The sequence below is a fragment of the Xiphias gladius genome, chromosome 20, assembly GCF_016859285.1.
Source record: "Xiphias gladius isolate SHS-SW01 ecotype Sanya breed wild chromosome 20, ASM1685928v1, whole genome shotgun sequence".
NCBI lineage: Eukaryota > Metazoa > Chordata > Actinopteri > Istiophoriformes > Xiphiidae > Xiphias > Xiphias gladius.
The window spans coordinates 18,247,702-18,274,102 of NC_053419.1; the positions used below are offsets into that span (position 1 = coordinate 18,247,702).

General features: G+C 40.1%; 2 protein-coding genes across 14 annotated transcripts in view; both read left to right on the top strand.

Annotated features, from left to right (window-relative positions):
- Window positions 1–11,112, top strand: part of col27a1a (collagen, type XXVII, alpha 1a) — a 70,186-nt gene extending 59,074 nt beyond the window's left edge. The window contains exons 33-61 of the mRNA XM_040158162.1: window positions 278–331; window positions 740–793; window positions 895–948; window positions 1,074–1,127; window positions 1,279–1,386; window positions 1,548–1,601; window positions 1,708–1,815; window positions 1,955–2,008; window positions 2,133–2,186; window positions 2,650–2,706; window positions 2,815–2,868; window positions 2,951–3,004; window positions 3,127–3,180; window positions 3,767–3,820; window positions 4,072–4,179; window positions 4,783–4,890; window positions 5,095–5,202; window positions 5,342–5,395; window positions 6,661–6,723; window positions 6,810–6,863; window positions 6,976–7,011; window positions 7,141–7,158; window positions 7,275–7,310; window positions 7,415–7,441; window positions 7,587–7,637; window positions 7,735–7,903; window positions 7,998–8,107; window positions 8,244–8,462; window positions 8,599–11,112. Coding sequence (XP_040014096.1) covers window positions 278–331; window positions 740–793; window positions 895–948; window positions 1,074–1,127; window positions 1,279–1,386; window positions 1,548–1,601; window positions 1,708–1,815; window positions 1,955–2,008; window positions 2,133–2,186; window positions 2,650–2,706; window positions 2,815–2,868; window positions 2,951–3,004; window positions 3,127–3,180; window positions 3,767–3,820; window positions 4,072–4,179; window positions 4,783–4,890; window positions 5,095–5,202; window positions 5,342–5,395; window positions 6,661–6,723; window positions 6,810–6,863; window positions 6,976–7,011; window positions 7,141–7,158; window positions 7,275–7,310; window positions 7,415–7,441; window positions 7,587–7,637; window positions 7,735–7,903; window positions 7,998–8,107; window positions 8,244–8,462; window positions 8,599–8,745 — 2,175 coding nt within the window. The 3' untranslated portion in view covers window positions 8,746–11,112. The remainder of the gene's footprint in view (window positions 1–277; window positions 332–739; window positions 794–894; window positions 949–1,073; window positions 1,128–1,278; window positions 1,387–1,547; window positions 1,602–1,707; window positions 1,816–1,954; window positions 2,009–2,132; window positions 2,187–2,649; window positions 2,707–2,814; window positions 2,869–2,950; window positions 3,005–3,126; window positions 3,181–3,766; window positions 3,821–4,071; window positions 4,180–4,782; window positions 4,891–5,094; window positions 5,203–5,341; window positions 5,396–6,660; window positions 6,724–6,809; window positions 6,864–6,975; window positions 7,012–7,140; window positions 7,159–7,274; window positions 7,311–7,414; window positions 7,442–7,586; window positions 7,638–7,734; window positions 7,904–7,997; window positions 8,108–8,243; window positions 8,463–8,598) is intronic.
- Window positions 11,113–12,995: 1,883 nt separating this feature from the next.
- The window catches only part of cdk5rap2 (CDK5 regulatory subunit associated protein 2), a 34,425-nt gene continuing 21,019 nt past the window's right edge, over window positions 12,996–26,401 (top strand). For 12 of the 13 annotated variants that reach the window (XM_040157113.1, XM_040157125.1, XM_040157114.1 and 9 more), the window contains exons 1-17: window positions 12,996–13,179; window positions 16,483–16,538; window positions 18,332–18,393; window positions 19,089–19,199; window positions 19,720–19,796; window positions 19,953–20,076; window positions 20,530–20,708; window positions 20,824–20,971; window positions 21,237–21,290; window positions 24,244–24,363; window positions 24,473–24,592; window positions 24,747–24,839; window positions 25,070–25,288; window positions 25,427–25,597; window positions 25,739–25,849; window positions 25,930–26,067; window positions 26,213–26,392. In XM_040157113.1, the coding sequence (XP_040013047.1) occupies window positions 13,127–13,179; window positions 16,483–16,538; window positions 18,332–18,393; window positions 19,089–19,199; window positions 19,720–19,796; window positions 19,953–20,076; window positions 20,530–20,708; window positions 20,824–20,971; window positions 21,237–21,290; window positions 24,244–24,363; window positions 24,473–24,592; window positions 24,747–24,839; window positions 25,070–25,288; window positions 25,427–25,597; window positions 25,739–25,849; window positions 25,930–26,067; window positions 26,213–26,392 (2,016 nt within the window). In that variant the 5' untranslated portion in view covers window positions 12,996–13,126. Of the gene's footprint in view, window positions 13,180–14,011; window positions 14,163–16,482; window positions 16,539–18,331; window positions 18,394–19,088; window positions 19,200–19,719; window positions 19,797–19,952; window positions 20,077–20,529; window positions 20,709–20,823; window positions 20,972–21,236; window positions 21,291–24,243; window positions 24,364–24,472; window positions 24,593–24,746; window positions 24,840–25,069; window positions 25,289–25,426; window positions 25,598–25,738; window positions 25,850–25,929; window positions 26,068–26,212; window positions 26,393–26,401 lie in introns of those variants that run through there. The other variant, XM_040157121.1, reaches the window with a different exon arrangement.

Consider the following 26,401-nt stretch of genomic DNA (forward strand, 5'->3'; position numbering starts at 1 on the left):
GGAGTAACCATTATTCACATGCGCTGAGATTAAGAGGCATTCATGGTAATGCATCAAATATTTTTGAAGCATAATAAGTAACACATTACATTGAAAGTCAAAACTGTGTACAGATGGTTTACCCATTTATCTGCTGTTGGCTCATCCACAATCAACATTAGCCAGAGATTTCCTGTTTTTTGTACATATTAAATCACATCTGATGTTTATTAGTGAAACATCCCTAGTTGGTTTGTAACTTTTGTAATCATTCAAGAATTTGTGTTGTCATCTATAGGGACCACCTGGGCCACCAGGCACTGTGGGACTGTTAGGAGAAATAGGTCAAAAGGTGAGAGACTTTGCAAACACACACACACACACACACACACACACACACGCACAGTCACACACATGCTCAGGCCTATGTACTGTATGCATATTCCACATGCATAAGGTCACTGTTGTTCATCCATGCACACACACAAAGGGTATTTTAAAGAGACGAATGATAAAATGATTAAATATGTGACATGTATTGTTCACTCTCTAATTGAAGTAATCTGTCCAATTAAACTAATTACCCAATATTACAAAGGTGTCCTCTTTCTCTGTCTCTCTCTCTCCCTTCTCATGAAAGCACGTAATAGGACTTGGCCCCGACATATTGTTCATATCCAATGCTAAAGAGTCATTAGCCCTTAATTTTGTCCAAAATCATTCAACATTTTCCTCTCTCCAATGTCTACTTATTAATAAGGGTCCTCCAGGTAAGGTGGGGGAGCCAGGACTGCCAGGCGAGCCAGGGGAGAAGGTGAGACAATACATTGCTGCAGTTTTTATCTAGAAAAGGTTTTTTTTTATATGTAAGATATAATTTTACATCAAAGTTTAATATCTGTCTGTGTGTGTCAGGGAGCCATTGGACCTGCTGGGAACATCGGAGAGCAGGGACTGATAGGACAGCGAGTATGTTTATCAGCATTAAATGATTAAATATTATGCATTCTTAACAAGGTGGGGCTGTTTATTTTGATATCTTGTGTAAATATGTGTGTGTGTGTGTGTGTGTGTGTGTGTGTGAATGTTTACAGGGAGAGCCAGGCCTGGAGGGAGAAGCTGGTCCTGCCGGTCCTGATGGAACCAAGGTGAGATGTTTTCCCAAAATATCCTTAATGTTGTAGTATTGAGATATGGAGGCAGGAAACTCCAAAACACAGTCAGAACAACTTTAACTTGCTATTTACATCTTTTAGGTATAGACTATTAAATAGTCGTGTTCTATTTGTATATTCTCAGGGTGAAAAAGGTGACATGGGTCAGGAGGGCGACAAAGGAGAAAAAGGTGAAATTGGACTAAAGGGAAAGGAGGGCCCACCTGGAAGTCCTGGACTCAATGGTGTCAGAGTAAGTCACCTGTCGTTATGCTAAAATTAACACACACACAGACACACACACACACACACACACACACACACACACACACACACACACAAGTTTTGCAAACTTACTTTCAGAGATTCTCAAATCTCACCCTAAGCTGTTTCTTTTTTGTTTTCTCTCTCTAGGGTCCAGAAGGGAAACCTGGCAAAATTGGGGAAAGAGGCAAACCAGGGTCAAAGGTATTAAGAGAGTTTAATCCTTCCTTAACCCCAAATATTCACAAACAGTGACACAGAAATGCGGTGTGGTCAGCTGTTCTGTAATTTATTCTTCGCGTATGTTTAGGGTGCCAAAGGTCATCAAGGTCACCTTGGGGAGACTGGGCCAGTGGGGAAGACAGGACCACCAGGTTTTGTTGGACCGAAGGGGTCCAGAGGAACAATCGGACATGTGGTAAAGTGGAACCGTAATGATAGAGATATTTATCAATCACTTTTGAAATCACAAGCACTTCACATGATAAGTTAAAACACCATTTAATGTTTTAAATTACACACAGTGTGACTAAAGGCACAACATTTGCTCTCTTCAGGGAGCTCCTGGTCGAATGGGTCAACAGGGAGAACCTGGTCTTTCAGGTTATGAAGTAAGATTACCGTATCATAAGTGTCTGGATGTGTATGGACATTAAACATTGAACAAGCCTATTATGGTTATTTGCATTTGGTGTGGTCATTTTACATAACAATTTCTTGTATCTGTCTTTGCAGGGTCATCAGGGACCACAGGGCCCCATGGGGCCTCCAGGACCAAAAGGTGAAAAGGTACACCTCGTTCCCTTTATGTGTAATATTATATATATTATTATTCTTCCTCATTCTTCCTTAAGTCAGATCCCAGCAGAAGCCAGATACCGTACCTTTATACAGTCTGGACCGGCCACAGATTAGCTGAAACATACCAGAAACAGCAAATGTTTATTAAACAAGCATGAGCAACCTTTTTTTGGTTGATCTGATACCTCAGTATCTTCATTAAAGGCATTATGCTTTAAATACACAATTGCTTCTATTTTACACAAATGCAGCGTCAAGTGATTTTTACACGAATAGGGAGATTGTGTGACTTTTGATATAACACATCATAATCAGCCATGTGAGTGCATCTAAAGACAAAGCATACACAAAGGAGATGTTTCAAAAGCAAGAAACGGTGTACTGACATATTAGGGATGTGTGACTTATATAAAACATCTAAATATTTCACTGTTCTGATTTTCATCCGCAGGGTGAGCAAGGGGATGATGGAAAAATAGAGGGTCCTCCTGGTCCTCCGGGCTACATAGTAAGTCACACCTGACTTACTTTTCTCCGTCCTTCTACTGTTTGTCTGGTATATGGCTGCAGAAATCAAATAATTCGAACTTTACTCATATATTTCATGTTTTATCAGGGTCTTCCAGGTGACAGAGGAGAGAGAGGGGAACCAGGAGATCCGGGGTACAAAGTAAGTCCCACCACTCCAGATAACCTTAAAATTAATGACAGTTTTGGGGTTTATGAGTCAATATTCTGTTACTCATTCTTAGGGTCAAATTGGCGTGGATGGAGAGAGAGGCAGACCTGGAGCTCTTGGACAACCTGTGAGTGTCAAAACTTGTGATTTCCATACACAGTTCTGTCAATAAGTCTACATAAACAACCAGCAGGCATGATCAGACAGGTTGTCTTTACATGCTTTTATTAACATAACTGGTCATTTCAGGGACAGCCTGGACCTCGCGGGCAACAAGGACACAAAGGGGCCAAAGGAGATCTAGTAAGGAAGTCAAAAGAAGAACATTTTTTGTGTGGTAGAAGGTGTTGGTGCTTCTGTGCAAATGTTTGAAGAGTCATAGTTTGATACGCAGTCCTATTTATCAGCTGTGTTGGATTAGCTTCAGCAAACCCTCAGCTGTTCCAGTTGTTCAGCCTTTAATAAATAGTGTGTTAACGCTTTTATAGGATGTAAGTTGAATCTGTAATGAGTAAATAACCCAGGTAAAAGATTATTTTTCAACAACACTAGCAGGGCTCTGACAAAGTGATAAATTTAGCTCTTAAAGCGAAGATCCAACAGAAACATTCATCCAGTGAAGAGGTCATTAATCAGTCTGAATATGATGTAATAATACAGAAGTACTGCGATCTCATTTGTTATTTTTGGCTTGAAAACTACTGTAAATACCATGCTAGTCACTTGTTAGTATTTTCTTCCTTCATTGGGCAGCATGCAAGTGAGTTTTGAAAGCCAGAAATTTCTCCACTTGGTAAAATGTTACTGTAGGTTAATGGCACTGACAAACAATGGTATGGGACAATAATAATCAATTTTATCTTGAACACATTTTTTTGTCTTCATTAAGGGTCAGAAAGGCAAAAAGGGTCACACAGGACAAAAAGGAACCAGAGGAACAGAGGTAAGTCAACAATTCTCCATACATCTCCACCTGCTACAATGACTTACAGTATTTCATTACAAAAGACAGATCTTTTTCACAAACTCTAAAAGTTTGTATCCCTGGATACTTGGAAAGATGCATAAACAAAAGTCAAAATAGATTAACTTAGAGAGGGGAAAATTGTTTGTGCAGGTTTACTTGTTTAAAGAAAGATGAAGAAGACTGCCATGCTCGGCGTAGATTTCTGATAAGGCCTCTTTTCTCCTCAGGGTGGGGGTGGTCCTCCTGGTCCCAGAGGTGTGGTTGGTCGAGAGGGGCAGGAGGGTGTCCCCGGAGTGGATGGATTCCCAGGGAAGGATGGCAGTAAAGGCATGCTGGTGAGATAAACGAAGAAATCTTAATAAGCAGTTGTTAATCTACCTTATTTATGCTATTCAAACAACAGTTTATAGTCCTGCTAACACACCCTAGAGGCTTAAATATTCAGTATACTACACAATGAATGTGTGTCAGACAGAACAAATAACTTGATAAATTTGCTGTTGTTTAGAGACTTACCTGTATGGGGTACAAAAATATGCCTTGTTTGTCTTTAGGTTGGTGCTAGAGGAAAGTCTACGGGGTCATTAAATGGTTTATCCACCTGGAATCATGAATGTAATCAGAAAATATCATGGCTTTCTATTAAATGATGAGATGTATTTTGTTAATAGATTACTTTTTCACCTAAGAGTAGTACTAGAACAAAGCTTAAAGAGTGTCTGAAATGAGAAGGTCTGATCCTCTGGAGAGCATGAATGTACAGTAATAAGTGAATTTCATGGCAGATATTGAGATGTCCTGCTCTGGACCAATGTGATGAATGGACAGTTGGGCAGGCTAGTTCTGCAATTTTGTCACTACTATCAGGACAATAAATCTGTTTATTGTTTGTTTAAGGGAAGATTCTTCTTCATCTTCTCTTCTCTCTATGTATGTAGGGAGAGCATGGTGATGATGGGGAGGCTGGTCTTCCTGGCAAAGCTGGCTCACGTGGTAAAACTGGCGTTCCAGGACTCCCAGGGGATCAGGGGGCCATCGGACCAAAGGTGAATGGGAATTGTAGAATTCTGTATGGCTCATTAAGGTTAACAATGACTAAAAAGTAGAACAGTTGAAATGTTATATATCATTTGCTGCCATGCAAGGGAAGTATTGGTATGACTTATTTCCTTATCAGATGAATGCAGCAATAATTACCTGCCCATGAGTGATCCTCACTCAGTCATTTGATCATTTATTCGTCCATCCAGGGTGAGCAGGGTCTTCGAGGCCAGAGTGGACCTCCAGGCAAAAGAGGCTTTAGAGGTGGAATGGGGCTGCCAGGGGCACAGGGAGACCAAGGACCTAAAGGACAACCTGTGAGCAGCCACACATACCTCCACTTGAACATATATACTTCCGGCAATGACTTACAAATATGCTATATGAAAGATGTGATGTGTAAGTTTCTTTTTTGAAGATGATGTGTTTTTGAATCTTGGCTAAATTTTTGTTTAGGGTGATACAGGGGAGCCAGGTTTTCCAGGAATTCTGGGAGTCTTTGGACCAAGGGTATGTTCAGCACCAAACAGCAGCGCATCCTCCACAATCTTTGTGCTCAAAAAAATAAATAAATAAATGCATGTAGCTGTTAAAATATAATGCTCACATGGGTCATTAGTCACCCTCCTGTTCATCATTTAAAAAGTAGAATTCAGCTCATTTGCTGTGGCCACACAAATTTGTTTAAATATGGTCCACTCACTGTACATCAGACATACACACAAACAAATTGTACTGATAGGAATGAATGCATATCTGGGTAAATAGTTACACGTATGTCATGTAGACAGGTAAAAAAATATTCGACAGAAACTATTTAGCTGTCAGTTTGGGGGATAACTAAACTTTAAATGAGCCACTTAAATCAGGTTGGTGTTTCTAAAGATACAGATTAAAGATAAAGATAACGATTTCAGAAACAGTTATTTAATTTATAAACAGTTTGCTTCACAACTTCTGCCTTAGTAGTTAAACCTTAGGCCTCTTTCCAGAAGGTGGTTCAGTCCATAAGTGGGGAAACTCTACAAATATGGCTTGTTTTAGGATTCAGGTCTGGACATTGCAACACCTGTCCCTGGCTAAGCTGAGCTTGTCATGGTGTAATAATAATTACATGTTTGCCTACACATCTGTGAGTATTCTATGCGTAAAGTCTGCCTCACCTTTACATTGCTACATATCTCATTTCACACATAGCTCAAAGACACTAACATTAGCTAATCTGTGCTAATCTTAGCTAATATCTCCTCACTATCCAGTGAAGAAATATTGAAAGTTACTCTGTATATCCTCTAGTCTTTCCAGATTACAGAGTAATATCTCCCATCACCAGATCTTAATTGCTCACTTTCAAGCGAGCCAGTATAATTTCTGCTCACTTCCTGCCCGTGATCTGTTCCTTATAATCCCCTCTGGAACAGTCCCACAATCAACAGTTATAAGAACAGTTTTATGATTTACATAATTGCAATGTGACACATGAATCAATCCTGCATCTGCGTTTTGGTCGTGTGGCAATAAAGATCTATTGTATTTTATTGAAATCACTACACAAACAGAACCCAGCCAAAGTTTGTTAGGACAGCTGGAAACATTGTCTTCAACATGGAAACAGTGCCGTCAGATGTTCAGTGATGAGCTGTAGATACAGTTAGAGATATGGGGTAGTCTGCAAAAAGACATTTTGATAAACTGACATCAAGTATTACAGTTATAAACAGATGTACAAAGTGTGTGATGACTGTGCATAAATATTTATCATGGCTGTTTTTTAGGGGCCTCCAGGAGACTATGGGCTAAAGGGCATACGGGGACCAAAGGGGCCACAGGGCGCAATGGTAAGTAGACTAGTGATCGAGATTACGTTGACGAAATGCAGTGAGACCCCTATTTCATACTTTTTTCTCCTGTTTCTCTCCATCAGGGCAGAGGAGGAGTAGTTGGCCCTATGGGCATTATTGGTCCCAGTGGAAGCTCAGTATGTATAATACAGATAAATATAATTTAAAATAGATATCAAATTATATAAATATTAAAATTTCTCTCTGCCATTGTTCTTCAGCTTACTGACTGTGTGCATCTCTTTACAGGGTCCTAGAGGAGAGAAGGGTAATCGTGGAGAGAATGTGAGTCTTCTTGACCTCTTACCACAGTTAATCACTTTTCCGTTTTTTATACTTTACTTTGCCTACTGTGGGAAAAGAATATTTGATGGCATTATCCTGGCTGAAAATGTGTTTTTTCTCTCTCTGCAGGGATTGCAAGGACCAAGGGTAAGTTTACATAGCACTGTCCTTTTCTGTTGTTGCAAATCATTTATATTTAACTGTGGACCCTTGATTGACAACATATTAGCTCATCCGGCATGTATGTTTTTCTTTTTCATTAGGGATCTCCTGGACCTCGTGGACCCCCTGGTCTTCCAGTAAGTCTTCCACCTTTATAGGTTTAAAAAAATGTCAAACACACATAATGTCATTTTTGAATTGCATGATTCATTGTCTGAATAACTCTTTTTCTGCTCTTTAGGGTCCCCCAGCTGTCCCTCCATCATTTGTAAGACATGTTATCTTTGCTGATTTCATTTTATTCAATAAGCAATAGTCATGGAGTAGTCAAAATATAATGTAATCTGTTATCAAGGAGGATATAATGTCACTGATGAAATCAGACATTTTAAGATTTTGTTGTTTTGCTGCAGAAAGAAGATGGTCTTATATTTGTGGATTCACACACATCACTCAGGACTGAGGTTAGTGGGGTACGACATCAATATTTTTCTGTATTTATCCATCTTCTAATTTCCTGAAAACTGTACAGACTTGTCTTTTTTTCTGTCTGGCCTTCAGAATAAGCCAGTGATGGACCTGCCAATGTTGGACCAGGGAGCAGAGATCTTTAAGACCCTCCACTACCTCAGTAACCTGATCCAGAGCCTGAAGAACCCACTGGGCACTCGGGACAACCCCGCCCGCATCTGCAGGGACCTGCACAGCTGTGAACAGAGGTTAAACGATGGTGAGGGCGTGTTAGTGTTGTGTTGGAGACAGAGATGTAGAGTAATTTTATATTTAGGTAGAAAAATGATCCCGAATGTGTTTGCATTTTTCAGGCACTTATTGGATTGACCCCAACCTGGGCTGTTTGTCAGATACAATAGAAGTCTCCTGCAACTTTACTGGAGGTGGACAGACTTGCCTGAAACCAATAACAGTATCCAAGGTATTGAAGACACAAAAACAACCCAAGTGAAGTCAGCAAAGTCTACAAGATTGTAACATTTAGAGAATGGTAAATATTATACACATGAGCACATAACAAACTTGTTAACCAGTGTCTGTTCTGCCTGTTTGAGCAGCCAACAATCAGTGTTGGTCGTGTCCAGATGAACTTCCTGCACCTGCTGAGCTCAGAGGCGGCGCAGCACATCATCATCCACTGCCTGAACATCTCGGTTTGGAGGTCAGATGAGGATCAGCCGGCTGCCCAGGGGTCTGTGAGATTCAAGGCTTGGAATGGGGAGGTGTTTGAGGTGGGAGGAGAGCTTGAGCCAGAAGTCATAGAAGACACCTGCTGGGTAGGAATCAGATTCTGTCACCCGGTTTAATGCCTTTTAGTTTGTATCATGATTGACTTTCAGACTTTCGTAACATACCAAACTATACTATAATATTGCCACGGACTAACAAATGTATTGTCTCTCCGGGTTTCAGATAAAAGATGGTCACTGGCACCAGACCCATTTTGTGTTCCACTCCCTGGACCCCACCCTGCTCCCTGTGGTCGAAATCTACAACCTCCCGAACACTACTCCTGGCTCACATTACCACCTAGAAGTAGGTCCTGCATGCTTCCTGTGAGGGGTGCAGTGTAAGTCCTCTGAGCATGGAGGGATGGATTCTCGACCCTGGATGACCCCTTCACGCAGACGTGGAGATCGGAGCAGTCTCCTCCAATCCACGGCCAAACACTGCCCAAGCGAGAACAAGCCCCCCTCCCCCCCAAACAGATCCTGCTTCACTCTGCCAAACTCCCATTGGACTGCAGACACAGAGGGAGGAAGCACAGGGAGCTGGGGGGACAAGGAAGAGCTGAGGAGGAGCAGGGGAGTTCTTGCACTAATAGCTTCTCAATGTGGCAATAGCTTCTTCAAGCTCTTCAAGAAGGGTCTCAACATGTATACCTGCTTGGAGGAAAAAAAAAAAAGGCTCTATGCCACACAATCTCTCTGGAACATTGCTGAGTGAAGGGAGACCAAGGCCAAGTCAATCAGCGGACATTGTAATAACTTATTTTTGTAACTGTATACAGTCTGTATACTGTGTGTACTTTTTTGGAAATAACAAGAAATCAATTCTGTCAGAAGAGAAGAATTAAAGTAATTGGAATCAGTTAAATGTACATATATAAGTATGCTTATTATTAACTTTTATACATGTATATCTTATGTAAAGAAATAATCTTCAAGTGCAATAGAAAATGAGAAGATAATTTGCTATTTGAAATTTATATGGAAGGATTTTTCAGGGGTGCCATTTTATTTGCCTTCGGTGCTCATCTCCTTGTGATCTTGCCCATGTGAATTTTTCCAGAGGCAGGCTCTTTTGCTGAAATTGAGCAGAAATTACATCTGTATTCACTAGTGCTTCAAATTGGAGATTTCAGTTTCCCCTCCCTAATGTTGGAAAACTAGCGGCACCGCGTCAGCTCTCAGTAAATTAAATCTTAACCCACAAGCGAATGCACACAAACCATCCACATAGAGAGAGTCAGTGCATTAAATACTTATTGCTATTATTATTATCAGACACTATTGAACCGGATGCCACTGATGATTAGGGATATAATATGTGGTTGTGGAGATTAGAGGTCAGAGGAAAAAATATGCCTAAGAGGATGGAACTCTAGTTTTCCATTGTGTTTTATCAATTTCCCTGGAACTGTGGAGTTTGAAATCAGGCTTACAATTTCCTTACATAAAGATTAAAAAAAAAAAAAAAAAAAGTAGGGTAGATGTTATTATTTACTCAGCGTCACATGGGACCAGGAGTCTCTACTTCTACCTGACTTACAAAAGACAGACTACAGATACAGGCAATCCTTAGAGGAGAACTGAGCCACAGGCGAGAGGAGAGCGGGTCGAGGAATCAAACTAAGACCCCCAACTTTAATCCCACCCTCTCTAATGCATGGTGCTAAGTAAATTATCTAAGGTGCTAACCATAGTGCTGTAATTACACCACTTTGCTATTATATTCTGATGTTTTTTGCGCATGCTTGCTTAGATGAATAAAAAAGTCCATATTATATATTGCCATAGCTTCCATAATGCACTATAATGGTAATATCCCATCCAAAACTACATAGTTCCCTAATAGTCAACCATCTGTTGTTTATTCAAACCTGTTTTTTTTTCCAATGCTGCAATTTACAGAAACGCTTATTCTGAGGGGAAATATTTTAGAGATAACTATAAAAATTAAAAAAAGATTCTTCTTTTTTTATCCATATAAATCACAGGGTTTGAAGTTTGTTTTAAGAATGAAGTTCTTTTTCTCTGTACAAAGCCCCCCACAGCTGTATGTAATATTTTTAGAGACACAACTAGTGGAAATAGTTTTAATTAAATAAACGTTTCTTTGTTGTAGCTTGACACAAGTGTGTATAATTGTGCAAACCTTGATGTATACAGTGGATCCCCTCTTGCTAATTTAATGTTATTTAATGTTGTTAACGTGGTTGCCGACTGAGCAAATTTCTGTTGGTTGAAGCAATACTACTCTTTCTTACATCTTTATATATCAGTTTGCCCAACTGGTCTTGGAGTTTATAGATTTTTTTATGTGTAAATTTGGGGCTCCAGAGAACAAATTTATTGCAATGTTAATTATCTTTTATTTTTTTAATTTTTGTTATTTTCCTTTATGTTGTTTTTCCTCTATGATAATCAGCCATGTACTGTACCAGGACTCTGTGCTATACTATAACTTGTGTCTTAAGGAATTATGCAAATATGTGAAAATTGTTTCTTCTTTTTGTAAATCTGTTGTAGACATTAAAACGAGATAAGAATACCTCACATTTTTACACATCACTTGGAGCAAAGATTTTCTATTGCCTTTATAATTAAAAACCTGTTTGGAAATATCAGCCAAATACAGTAAGTCATCAAACTCTGAACAAGACCATTTCTGGTGCCAACATCCTTTATCTGTCTTCTCTTTATTCATTGTTCAGTGTCCATTTGTTCAATAAATACTTTCAATTTGTGTGTAGATGATTATTTTTCAACTATCTGGAGGGCTGTAATACCTCAAAACAAATAAAATAAAATACCTGATGCATAAAATACACATTTTGCAGTAGCAAATTTGAAGGCAGATTAATAAAGATGCAGGGATTTACCTCTTAACTTGATATTACCAAGCCTAGTAGGTTTCTAAGGTCACAATTGACAGTTGCATACCTTCAACATAATTATAAAATACTTTAAATTGGTACCAAATGCAAAGAGTTGTGATGATGGCCAATGGTTTTGCGACACAACCATGATATACTCACATTTAAATAAACACATCTTTTTAGTGTTGCTGGACTGTGGTAGACTGCAGACAGTTGACAGACAAACACCCTCTCCACTTGATTCATAGCAGTCACAACAGAAGGCTCGATCTCCATGATCCAGCACAAAGCTCATGTTTCAATATAAAACAGTAAAGGAGAGGAGGAGTTAAGAGGATTGCCTTGCGGGGGACTGAGTATGTTTTGAGCCCATGGCCAGATTAACGTTGTGTACCCTGTCGCCTGCATGTACATGCCTCCACGTTTCCATTAAGTGCAGCTCAAGTATTACTCTTATGCTTGAAAAAGGCATCAATAAACACAGCTCTATTAGGAACAACGGTGAGGACAAACAATAGCGATAATGCTCTTTAAGGTAGATTTTGACACAGGGCTCTCCATGACAGGGCCACAAAATGACCTAATAATATATAATCTACCTCAGTTGATATTGTACATTATTGGTGCAAATTCCCTAGACAATTTGCAATGAATCAAATTACCTAAAATAAGTGACATGTGCGGTGACCTGACGGCAGCCGGCATCTGCCATCAGGTCAGACATCACACCGCTTCCGCGCTTCACAATAAAATACTTACTCCAGCCCCGCGGAAATGAACAGTTACACCACACGGTGTCGCTGTTGTTGTCTGGATTGATCTCATGTGCAGGTTGAGCCACCGCTTAACACCAAAGAAGTTAGAGACGTTTCTGCCCTTTCCCGAATTTAGCGATAAAAACGCCCAGACTTTAGTCTTTATTGTAGACTTTATTTTATACCAAATGTTATAATTGACCCATTCACCGAAGCAAGTGTTAATTATGCCCCGCCACCAGGCAAACACACCCGCCATCCTACTCACCACACACACACATATACATTATATGGAAGCATACGCTCAAGATCTTGATGAGAGACAGGCGCACACAAGTCAGCCGTCTCAGTTTAAGTCATTCCATCTTTAAAAAAACTGGCCCCAATCTATGATTTCTCTCTTGTGAACAGTAATTGCGCCGGCTACTTATGGCAAACTTCCAATTTTGGATCAGGTTTGTTTCATTTTCCTGACCGTGACAACCCTCATATGTCAAGATGATACGGGGCCCTACAAATAAAAACACATAACTTTTGTTGCCCTTAAAAGTATGTTGTCAGAGGCGCTATCATTACTACGCGGCTGGAAACCGGAGGAGCGAAGTCCTCGTCAAACAGTGTCCTTATTTTTGATCCTTTATGAACCGCCCCTAAGTGTTTGTTTTGGCCAATCGCTTTGTCCCAGTATCCACCCAGTGTTATGCTGCCTTTCCTGCTGCTGGAAAATTATTAATTTCCGTGCCGTAAACAATTATCTTAAGTTTTAGCATTGTTTCTGAGAACACTGCGACACGGGTGTTAAAATTATCATGGCACGGAGCCTGTGTTGATGTAAAGTTACATCGTTACATTCATCTTTTACAAGGCACCTACTGCGTGATATCAGTAGCGGGTTTAAACATCCCCCACACAGCGTGAAGGCAGCACCAGTTTCCAACGTGCACAGTGGTGACGTTTACCATATCATGATGGCGGTAGCCTGGACTATTTTGAATCCCGTCCCGCTTTTCGAAGTTTACACTGCGTCTGGTCGGTAAAATGTCTTATAATTCTGGTGAGAACATAAAATAAGTGAACTGCTACTATGGATTCCGTCGTGGGGGACGATGTGACGCTCCCCGTTGACATCAACGGAAGGTAAAATGATCAACCATAGCTAGCAAGCTAGCGCTAGCATGTAAAACCATTGATGTACGTTACAGCTAGCACACTTATCCGAAAACAGTGGCTAGTTACTGCTGCATGGGCCCTGACTATGAACTGGAACAACACAGAACCACTAAAGTTGTGCCTTAGATATATAATGTTACTGAAATAAGTTACTTTAGGTGTACTACCAGTAATTAGCTACATGTAACTTCTTGTGTAGTGTTTATAACATTAGCTTTCATAAGAAATTACTCTTTTGTTTATTTATCTTTTGGTAGTAACGTTAGGTCATCTAACATGAGGATGATCAAAATTTTCACATCTAACATAATGTTACAATTGCCATCTGTAGCATCGGTTTCGATATTTATTCGTGAAAAACCAAAGAACCGCAGGTTACCTTACTTAACTAATAATGGGCGGACGACAAGTGAGTAACTTGATTTTGTGTCTGCAGTGGCATATTTGACTGACCATGACGAAAATAATGTTCTTACAAATACGCGAAATTATGCTTTAAGAAATGCGTTTATCAAAATCCGCGAACATTTCTACCTTGAGATAATAATGGTTTTTGTGATGCAAGTTTCATTTAGTCCAAAGACGGACACTAAGTTAGGAATAGACCAAAACCCCGTCAATGTTAAACAAATACTGGTGTAGTGACATTGGTACATGAAGCTTGTCATGCACAGACTACCAATTGTTATTACCGTTATAAATCATATCCCGCTCATTGGATGTTGCTGTGATATTACCGCAGTTGGTAGGTCGACTCGTTGAACTGTCATTCAGAGAGTGAAAGAAAGCGGAAATTATCAGAGCCAGTTTTTCTGCGGGGTTCAGACTTTAGCAGCGAAGTCTCCCTGTACTCTTTGCACAAAATGTGGACTTAACTTGTCATTTTTGTTTTGTTTTTCTCCTGTTTTTCCCGCGTCCTCTCCTTGACATGAGAGAAGCGTGTGATTGTGGTAGGTGAACCGTGCAATATGAGCTCTGCTCTACAGTGCTGTCGCTGGATAGTGTTTGCTGAATATAGCTGGTCTGTAGCTCTTTCTGCTCCCCTGAAAAACTAGTTATACAGCATCTCTGTGTTTAAGTTTGTAGTGTCCTTGGTTAGTCTCCTTTTAAATCTCCTACCCCAGCTGTGTTCTGTGTAGAAGCGGTCATCCAGGTGGTAAGCGTGCTCCAGTAATCCAAGATGTTAGCTGATATGGGTGGTGTAAATTAGTTATTCGGTAATTCTGAAACCGGATTCACTTTACTCTTGTAGTTTCAAAAATATGGCCCTGTTGCGTACTGTGAGTCACTTAAATCATTGTTGTTTTTGATAAATTACTGAAAGTAATATTGTTGTGAGCTGCTTTCATGTTTGTCACTAACAGCTGAACAAATTGCTAAAAAAGAGGAAGTCATTGTTTACAGGCTTCACATTGTTTCCACTGGGTGCTGGAGGGGTTACTACAACTACAGCACGGACTGCATTAATAACACTGACACAGAAGTGTTTTAGTGACATCGCTTCTTTGTAAAGGTGTTTAATGTGGGACCGTTTCTATGGAAGTTGTTTCACATGTTTATGTTTAGTGGCTTCTACTCTTATCATGACTGGTTTGGTGTGCTTCCTCTCCATTAACACAGGAAGGGGTTGCTTGAGGCATATGAAACCTCAGTGATGCAATAATTGTCAACACATTTTTACCAACCTTCAGTGTTTTGTGGAGTATTAATGTGCTCCTGCTGCTCATATTCTCCATGTTTTATTGCTTTACGTTGTATCACAGGGAGAGTTGATCAGCACCAAAAAGCCTGATTACATCCACTGTGATTCAGTGTTGTAAAAGTCCAGGGGGTCTAAGTATTTTCAGTTGGCATTGTATCTCCTTTTTTCCAATGGGACATTTTCTTTCATGTTGGTTAACTTTGTAATGTGCTGTGTGTTAAAGCAAACAGAGATAGGAAAGAGCTGTGTCATTATGGTTTACTTTTGCAGTCTGACACCATGGAAGCTATAAATAAAGTGTAAATGTAGCAGGGATATTCCCTGAGTTCCCAGAGTCACAAAAAGTCAGGAAAAGGATTGAAACTGGATATAATGGACCAAGAGTCATATTTGTCTGACTCATCTAATTTTCTATAGGAATATAAAACACCAAATAGCAATTCTGTTTTTTAAAAAAGTCTCAAGTGATAATTAAAAGAAGACAAAAAACAAGACCTGTTGTACAAATATGTCATTTGTTCAGTTGTCCTCAAATATTATTTTATCATTTTATAGTAATAACATTTTACATATAGAACAAACGGCTATGTTGTACAAAGAACATACAACATGTCAATATGTAGACAAATAAGAAAGAAACAAATATGGATCTGTAGATCTTTGCAGAGAAATATACCAGAGAAGCTCTAGAATCATACCTCCCCTGTGCTTCCACTGCTTGGGGAGGTATGGGAGGAAGTTATTCAATGCTGGACATCATATTATTAGACACAAAGGTCAGGGTCAAGGAACATGAGCCTTGTGTCACACTGTTGATGTTTTTGTTTGTGCAAGTAATTTCCCTCTTAAAACGATTTGCCAGAAGAAATTTGCACTAATGTTTAATAACTGGCATTACTACATGTGCAAGTTATACATTCGCGTGCGGCAGTGAATCCTCTCTTCCTTTAGTGTCATTGTGGTCCAGATGTGTGTTGCTGATGTTTGGTGCATTGTACCGTGTCTGTGAGTGACGCCACTGTCCCATCACTGTGTGATGCTTAGCTGATCAGAGCCACAGTAGTCTACTTGTCTACCAATGAAAGCCTTTTCCCACCACTGGTTTGTCTGTTTTTCTCTCCTGTCCTTCTCCTCTCCTGTCTGTCTGAACATGAGAGCTAGGCTGCCACTGGCACATGGTCTCACGCTCACACACACACACACACACACACACACACACACACACACACACACACACACACACACACACACACACACACACACACACTGAAAGGAAGCTCTTCCAGAGTGGATGTAAATGAAGCAGAGAGTCATTCTTAAGCTATTTATGGAGCGTATGTAGGGCTCAGTGGAACTGGCCAGCGTGAGTAATGTAAAAGACCACGCATCAGTGTTTTTCAAAAACCATAATAATCAGTGTATGTGTGTACAATGAACTGGGATAGGGAGCAGAGCTTTCTTTGGATTCCGTGATTTTTAAAGGTGTGCGTTGTCTTATTGAATGTTGAATGTTGCTGAAATGTAACGTTGATTAGGTTGCATCGCTAACAAAATGATTTTGCCTCCAGCTGCAGACTGCCAGACTCCATAGATGCCGGGGAATATTCTACAGACAGCATGACAGGTACAGTAAGATGTTCCTTTGTTCTGTCTGTTTTTTTTTTTCTTGCTCAGGTGAGAGTCTCCCCTGTGTATTAATTAATACCACTGTTGAATCGTTGCTGTTACCTCCCACGGTTGTGTCTCCAAAGCTGTGATGAGGGATAGGCTGGATGATCTTAATAGGCTAATCCCATTTCTAATTCACTGTCATGCTCTTGTTGTGTGCCAACAATATGCTCGGGCCAGACTAATACAACAAGGCAGTATACAACTAATTTATAGATATGGGTCAGCATCTGTGGCTTTTTGTCAAGTCAGCTGTGTGGACAAAGGCATAGAGGCACCCAGACAAACACTGACAATTGCATTATTATGATTGGATCTTTCAACTAAAAGTGAAATTCTTCTCATTAATAAACCTTTTAATATCAGAAAAATACTCTACACATTTTTCGTAACTGTATTATTGAAGAGGGACCAAAACGAAAACAGAGTTTGTCATCAGGACAAACACTGAGTCTAATTTAGGGCTAGATGATATGTAGATATATAATGTGAGATCATATAAATTTGATAGCTATCAGAGATTTTAACCATACCTTTTATATCCTTGTAGATATCCTTTTAATATGCGTGCGCATTAGGGCATTGGGAGCAGTGTTGCAAATTAATGAGCAGGATTGGTATCTAGCAATATTGAATGTTCATTTGACATTTATATCAAAGTGATGAAGTATTTTGATCCATCAGGTATTTAATTTGCTGGATAGCCAATAACAGAACATTTGAAACAGTAACAGAAAATTTACTATGTGATGATTAGCACTAGGAAAAAAAAAAAAGCTTAATTCCTTACAGGAGGGTATCGACATAGGTATTGTTTTGATATCCATGCCAAAACTTGTATCATATTGAAACCAGTAGCAAAAACTTTCAAATGACACCCAGCCCTATTAGTAATATATAGAGTGGAAGATGATTAACTCTTAACTTCTCAATAGCTGAAAAAAACCTACTTTAGCTGAACTCCCCCTGTAGTTATTCCAACATGTACCTACTTCATAATGCCAAAATGAAGCCCCAATTAAAATTAAAAAAAAGTATTTGGTCTGCAGAATCTTAAAAAGGCCCAAGCTTAACAGAATTATACTTTAATCATAGAACTTGAATCAAACTCTGAGGTCTCATTTCCATCCATTGCAGCAGGCATCATCTTCTGCTCCTTCTGCTGTCTAGCTACCTATCTTTCACTTTTGCTAACTTTTAGCTTCTCCTCATAGCTGCCTCAGTAGTTGTGTCAGTACTTTCAGTCATACTAGATCCAGGAATTAGGGGAGAAATGATTTTAAGGTGAGATCTAGATATATGTTAACCTTGAAGACATTAGCATGCACTGAAGGAAACGAGGACAAAAGCAACATCTCTTTCATTTAGAAATAAAATGTACGTTAACAAGCAACTGATACTGCAAATGTGAGGGGTGATGGAGCTTTTCCTGTTGGGCCGTGAAACTATGAATCAGTGTCAGTGTTGTGAAATGTGTTGTTGACGAGTGTTATATGATCATCTGTGTGCTGCTTTCAACTGGTCTAAACAGGGCAGTTCTCCAGAGGCTTTCTCACCTCTGATGCCTCCGCAGTGAAAAACAAGACTACTTTCTCTTTCTCTTTATTGCTCTAAAATAAAAAGATTGAGGGAAACTGACAGTATGAGTTGTTATTGTAAGCAGATAAGATTCTTTATGTCAGAGAGACTAATATTGTACAGTAGATGTGACTCAAATTAGTAAATATGTAATTCTTTGCTGTTTTACAGCTCCATCCTTCCCTGACACGATGTCACCAATCAAAGCTCTCACCATGAAGGACTATGAGAATGTGAGTGATTTGTATTTTATACATAAAATATAGGTTAACTAATGAAAATTACTTCTTATTGTGATATGTTTATTAATGTGACTGTAATATGTTGAAACACTGAGCTTTTCAGTGGTTATGCAGTCAACTTTATCCCACCACAACCAACAGGGTATTATGATTGATTAAACCTGATCCTTAGTCTGACTAAAACCAAGCCATGCTAACCATTTATGGAGATTTACTGATGAAGTGTGTTTGTAGGAGGAGGATTGAGGTAGGCTGAAGCCTATATTTCAGCATTTGAGTGGAATGCATGCTCAGATTCTTGGCTTGTGCTGCCTGGCTGCCTGCATGATTAGAGGTTTACAGAGGGGTCTAGACTTCTACCTCCTCCCTTTGACAGTCAACCCCAACCCCCATTACCAGATGTATGCTGTTCTGAGCCTGGAGCACAATGATGCACAGTCTACTTCACGCACATACGCACTCAAACACACATATGAGCATGAAGGCCTCCCTTCATTTTAACAATAACTATACACATGGTCCCTTTCTGCCATGTCAACATGTCATCCCGCTTTTCCCCACAGATAAAGTGCATAACTGCTCTTATTCTTTGAACAAAATTATTTGCCTTAACCTTGTTTTCTTATCATTTGACATAAGTAAAGAAATTTTTTTTTGTTTGTTTTTTTTGTTGCATTCATCTGCAGCAAATCACAGCTCTGAAGAAAGAGAACTTTAACCTGAAGCTGCGCATTTACTTCATGGAGGAGCGCATGCAGCAGAAATGTGACGACTCCACTGAGGACATATTCAAAACGGTGTTGTATTTACTTTAGTATGCAAAAATGTGCATAAGCCTCTATGTCTTTGTCATGCGTATATGTTGCCCCTCGGTGCCTGTAATGTAACTCAGTTTTTCCTACTGGGACTAAATAAGATCAAATTTCAGACACAACAACAGCTGGGTTTTGTTCAACCAAAATCCTACTTTTATGATCTTAGAACAGCCGTCTTGCTTTTTCATTGTTGCTTTTTTGGAATGAGATGTAAGCCCATTGGAATCTCAAACTCTCATTAGGACCACTTGTGTTTTTTATCTTCTCTTTTTTGGGAAGTGAATTTGAGAGGTGAAGTGTCATGTAAGAAGGTTACCTTTATGTACACACTCCAAGATAAACCTTGAGGTTGATTAATTTGGTCATATTAAAAGTGCAGCTGTCAGGTAGATTGATTTCTAAGAATGTCTAAAATGTTTTTTCACCGTTTGTGTCAGTGTTATTGTGATAATTCCAGATGTGCAATTTGTGCTATAATGGACTGAATGTTGTCTTTTTATAGAACATTGAGCTGAAGGTGGAGTTGGAGTCAATGAAGAGGGAGCTGGCAGAGAAACAGGAGCTACTTGTGTCTGCATCGTAAGTATTGTTCCCTATACTGTCCTACTGTGTTGAAGTTCAATGTCGGCTAAACTCACATTTGGTGTCATTTTAGTTGGCATGCAGATGTCCATGAATCCTAGTGCTGAAAATGTCTGTGTGCACTAACTTTATCTCCCTTTGAATGTGTTTTAGGAAAGCGTTGGAGAGTCTTGCTGGTCGAGAATCAGGAGAACCCCACCGTGTGAGAGAGCAAGCTCAAAGAGAGATGGCTGCACTTCGAGATGCATTTAACAAGAGGATAGCTGACCTAGAACAGGTGACACAAAAAATTATTTCAGCGTGTACAGTTGGTATTATTAGTTGGGGTTACTTGCCATATGTAATATGTTGCTTTACTATACTCCCTGAGAGCAGTAATTTTTTGTTTCATCCCCAATAAAGTACTGTCTCTTGCTCTCAAAAATCATGATAACCCAGTTGCCTGTCTTTAGATTGTTTGACTAGTCATATTAACTAAATTGTGTTCATGTCCATTGTTAGTTTCACTTACTTTTTCCTTGAATTAACACCACTCGTAAGTTTTACGTTCACTTTTGTTGGTTAACATAATCTCCAGAAGAAAGATTTGTCCAAATCATTCTGTTGTAGGTCCTAGTAATCTGGTATGAAGTAGAGTAAAGGGTTATCCAGGGTTGGACACTGATAACAATCAGCACTGGTGAGAATTGCTTTAATAGTTGTCTCACTTGGTGTTTTTGCCTCATGTTAGTGTCTGCGAACAGCAGAGGAAGAGGTTGAGAAGATGGCAGCCATTGCTGAGCAAGAAAAGCGTAAGAACATTAACATGGAGAAGCAGCTCCAAGCCCTGGGTCCACCTAGCACCCCCACCACTGTCCCTGTTCCTATCCCAGTCCACGAATTGCAGAAGGCCCTGCAGGAGAAAGACAAGTAGGGACAGAAGATAAGCAGAGATACATCCAAGTTTTTGTTTTTTTAATTTGTTTTTTCAGAATGAAGAACTAAGTGTTTCCAATGTTTTTTTTTTTTTTTTTCCTCACACCAGTATTATTGAGCAGCTCAACATCACTTTAAAAAACCAAGAAGCTTTGATCCATCAGAAGAAAGGTGAAGACCAACGGACAGTTGCACCATCAGCTGACGGTGTTAAACAGCTATCTGATCTCATTGCCAAGAAAGATCAGGAACTTAAGGTATGACTTTCATATCTTGAAAAAAAATTGGAGTTTTCCCTCTGTAATGATGCCATAACTCATGAAATTATTTTAATTTAACAGAGCTACGAAATGTTTTAGTCATTTACTTAGTTACTATGTATTGACAGTATATACACAACATATTCAAAAAAATATATTTTATTGTCACTTTAATTCAAACCACTAGGTAACTAAAACATAGATTCAGCACTACTTTTATTATAAAAAGACATCTGAGTGACCTTTGACTTTGTCCTTTCAGGCACTGAGGGATGAGCTACATAGTGAGAAGGACAAAAGGCAACCGGACCATCAGGTTGGTGTTGTTTGGATATTTCGTCTCCAAATTTCTGTGTTGGGCCACGAAAATACTATTGCACAGTGACACTGACTTCTAGCCAATCATTTAGACTCTGCTTTTTCAGCTTCTTTTCACCAATCTATTTATTTATTTATTTATTTTTTTATATTTGGCTGCTGTTGTAATCTTTCCCACTGGGAGACTTTTTATTTCAATCATTGTTACATCATTCTGGCCTCAAACGAAAAGCTAACTCATTCAAATGTGCATTCATGTGTCAAGTCCTTCAAACCCAAAAATTCAGAGACCAAACATGACCATAGGCTATGTTCTTCTCTGTGCTAGAGCCTCCTTTATGCAGTTCTATTTTGAGGCAGGGTGCTCTAGCTTTCTTGTGGTAATCTTGGGGCTTTAATGGGTTGTCTAGCATTGGTTGCACAATAGGAAGCTTACATCATTATTACTACTTGGGAAGGGAGGGAATTTGGAGCAGTCAGAATTGTCTGTTACATCCATGTACTAGCTAATGTTCCCACTACTAGTGCTCATCGCTTGTTTTGCTCGGCATTAGATTGATGTTTGTAACGTATAGTGTAATCTCTCAGTATCCTATAATCCTTTAAATTACAGTTTAATATACCTGCAATGAAGTATTTTTAAATCATTATTTTATCTCTTCATCTCTTCTTTATTCTTTATATAAGCTATATGGTTTTACATTCTGTGGGTTTGAGGCCAAATATTATGACACATATACTTAACATTGAATGTGAACTCCCTTATATGAGTGATATGATATATTTAAATGTTTGATGGATATTAGTTAAATGTCTAAATAACTTAGTTTGTCACTTTAGGGATCTTAAGAAATGCCCATCTTGTAGAGACAAAAATAGCATTGTACAGTGCCGTTTGAAAATGGTCATCAAAGCATTATGTAGGCTGTTGGTGAAAGTACTGTGTTGCTGATGTTTAGAGTAGAAAGCTGTTAGTTGGGCAGTGTCCATGGTTCGTCATCAGGCCTTGGTGTCTGAACTCAGGTCACAGTGTTAAGACTGGATTACCATGCTGTCTGGAGACAGTTCCCCTGAGAGTTATTTATGGCCACCCTTCTTTATTAAAGAAAATAAAACAGTGCAACCCATTAATGTTTGTAAACAAAAGAATGGACTCCATGTATTGCAAAGAATTTTGAGGACTGGGGAAAATGTGTCTACCAGGGTTGTTTTTGGCCATGACAGGACTTCTAATGGCCTCTGTGACAAAGATTGGATGTCTGACAGCAGTAGTTACCAGAAAACATCTCATCTAATCTTAAAGCGGATTTTTAGATGTACTGTCAGGCAGGATGGACTGTATATGGAATGACTGGCTACTGCTATCTCTACCAGTCTCCCGGTGAGACACCTGTATGGAGCCAACCTTCATTCCCGATGTCTTCATCAGGGAATTTGGTAGTAGATTTTCTAGAGATGGTCTGGCACTGGCCATAACACAGATCACTGCAGCAGTCCCAGAGGATTTCATCTGATTGAATGCGTGGGGGAGAGTGGAATAGAGGCGGGAACAGGGATTATTAAAAGCTTAGGGCTTACAGTGCTCTGCACTCTGTGCTTCTCTCGCTGATGCAGTGAGAGAAAATGTGAGATGTCTCTTGCATGGCTGGCAGGCGGACGACCATTAGGTCACTAGACAGTTTGTATCTCAGCGAGAGGTTTTTTGGACTTGATTTTAGTGGATGAGTCTGTAAGATATAAGGTGCCATGAGGGACCCATGTCGTATATGCGGTATTCGCCTGGTGGGTAGCCAGTGTCGCTGGATCTTCAGCTCATCAGCACAGAGGAAGCTACAAGTCATCTTATCCCATGTGCTGGGCTGGGAGGTGACTCGTGACGGTCGTGGAGAGTTCCTCTGTGGGAAATGTGTTTTCCAGTTGGAGAAGGTCGTACAGTGTGACGTTAACATCAGCCAGCTGCAGGATGAACACAACAGTCAGATCCAGAAGCTGCAGGCAGAGAAAGAACACCTGATCCAGTGCATCGTCCACATCTACAACAAAAATAACCCAAAGTTGGACAAAAGTGATGGGGAGAGCAGCAGCTGCAAGACTCCACCCAGGTCTTGTTGGGTGGGCAGTCCTGATGATGAGGCTGTATGTCAGCTGGCCTCTGAAGGACAGAAGTTCGGGGAGACTGGAAGTGGTAACTTGGAGAATCGCATGAGAAGGTGTGTGAGTCTGGATAGAATTGTTGGTAGAGGGACGTTCCTAGGGCGCTCAGGCCCCAGGAGCAGCAGGCTTGGATCAGGGGCAGGGCTCGATGGCTCTATGAAGAGTTTTGGTCTCCGAGGCACACGCCAACGTTCACAGAGCGTGTACTTTGACCTGGTCCAACGTAAGGGCATACTGCCTAGACCTGTATTCAAAGGTCTCTCTGCATCCTTGCAGTCCCTGAATCGAGAATTTTCCTCAGACACTTCTCCAGACCCTCCACCTAAACTAAAAGTCAGAGAAGCTAAGGTGTTTGTTGCTAGACGTGGTGGTGCCACTGGCGACCCAGGAGGAAAGGTTCAGACCAGAGCACTTGTCCGCAGCTCTTCAACTCAGCCATCTGTGATCTCTGACTTGATCCAGCTCCTGCGCTGCATTTCCAAGCAGCAAGTGTCTGCCCCTGCAGGGAGCCAAATCCCTGTCCTGAAGAGGTTAAGTACTGGCCACCTAAACCCCCGAGCCAAGCGCAGACACGGAGAGGCAGAATGGAAGTTTCTGTATGACCTTACAGAGGAATTTGATGATGAATACACCTTTGTCAGAGTGGAGGTAGTTCTTTTCAATAATTACAGCTGGGCAAACTACTGTAGCACTGGTAATGGGCTGTGACAGACAACAACTTTGTTGCTAAACATAATTGCTAGTATTAATTCAATTTCGATTTCCTGTGTTTGTGTGCTCTCTGATTTGCTGAGAAGAAGAGTGAGGTCAGCCGACTGGAGTCCTTCAATAAGCAGTTGACTGAAGAGCTCACACAGGCAAAAAGCACCAATGAGAACCTGACAAAAACCCTTGAGGATTACCAGAATCAGAACAAGGTACACAGAGATGACTAAATAAATAAAAAATATAAAACATTTTGCAAAATATTTTTGAATTAGATGGAGAGTTTCCTTTTTTTGTAAGGTCCTAATTTTGTGTAAACAGACCCTGTCAGGGAAGTTGGAGGAGAAGGAGAATGAATTCAACTCAGAGAAGAAAAATGCCTTGAAGCGAGACAAAACAATCCAGGGGCTGACTCAGGTCCTCAGAGAAAAGGAGAAAGAGGTAAGGTTAATACTATTATCAAAAATTTTATTTATTGTGGGCATCGTAACAGCAGTTGTTAACTGTGACCGGACTTCACCTGTCTGTGCTCTCTAGTCTGTATTATTCAATGCTCTAACACCAACCTGTCTGTCTTTGTCTGTGTATTGCACAGATTGCAGAGCTGTGTCATGAGATTGAGGACAGGGATGATGCTTTGGCCAAGGCTAGAGAGGTGGCACATAAAGCCCAACTGCAGAAATACCAGGCAAGCTGTGCACCTTTGTTTTGGAGAGCCAAACCATGACTCTGTATCATAATGTAAATGTTAATACTAACTCCTTGCTCTGTGTTTTTATTCACTATATTGCTAAGAGGTTAGGAACTTAGAATGCTAAAGAAAATTAAAGAGAGTTAGTGTATTTTTATCTCCATTTTATCGACAGATAAAAATTTTAGTCTCTGTAAAGATAAATATTTCTTGTATATTGACCCCAGGGAGTAGAGGAACACCAAAACCTGTTAATGGAAAAGCAAACAGAGCTGGCCCAACTCCAGGGGGAACACCATGCCAAGGTGCTTGAAGCCCAAAAGCTACAGCGTGCCCTGGACAGGAAGGAGCAAGAGCTGTCTGACTTGCAGCAGGCAAAGGACCAGCTAGAGGTGGAACTGGAGGATCTGCAACAGCAGAAGAAGAAAGGAGACAAAGCCCTGAATGTAAGACAGCAGGAGGACAGTAGTTGTCTTGTAATTATTTCCAATTAAGCCATTAGGCATCGTAAATCCTCTTTTTAGCTATCTGTTCCCATACAAATATCAGTTTTTGTGTGACAGTATTATCATTTCCCCCTCTAGGATCTCAACAATCAGCTGAAGAAGCTAAGCGGTGAGATCGGGGAGAGGGAGATTGCTCTGGAGCATCAGTATCAGGAGATGCTGGATCAAACCAAAAGGAAATTGCAGGCCCATGAGGTCACCATCCAGCGGCTCACATCCACCCTGGCTGATAAAGAGCAGCAGCTACAGGTGATACAACAATATGGAACATATACAGATTCTAAACCAAAATATGAAATCTTTTTGTGTGTATTAATGTTTTTCAATTGGAAAATTTGCCATTGAATATATTTGGTTAGTTTTTACATTATTTTTCTTTGTGTTCATCAGGAGTACATAAACATGGTCAGAGACTTTGAACAAAGCAAAAGCCCAGGAGGAAATGATAATGTGCTTTCCAAGCTGCGGCAAAGACTGAAAGAAAAGGAGAAGGCTCTAGAGGTGTGCATTCCTTCTGTGTAATCTTCTCACCATGGTGATTATAATTGGATTCTGACATTCTTATGTTTGTTCTCTCACAGCAAGTGCTGGATGAGAAGTTTGCTGCCATCGAGGAGAAAGACAATGAGATTCACCAGTTGCAGCTGTCTCTAAGGGAGAAAGACAGAGACCTGGATAGGCTAAATAATTTGCTCTCTCACAACGAGGAAACCATCAATGTAAGTAGCTATCACTATGTTTGATCAAGAAAAAAACATTAGAAACTGAAGCCAGAAATTTGCCTTTGTAATGAGTGATGAAATTCTTTTTGGGAAGGTTGGGCTTCAATTTGATACATCTGTATGCCCATTCCTCTCCTTCTAGAGTTTTGACAGTCTGATCAAGGAGAAGGATGTGGAGCTGCAGCATCTTGCAAACACACTGAAAAACCTACAGAGAGCCAAGCAAGATGTAGAAGATAACCTGAACAGATCACTTAGGGAGAAGGACTCAATCATCAGCCAGTTACAACTCTCTCTGGAGGGCAAGACAAAGGACATGAATGTAAGCTGA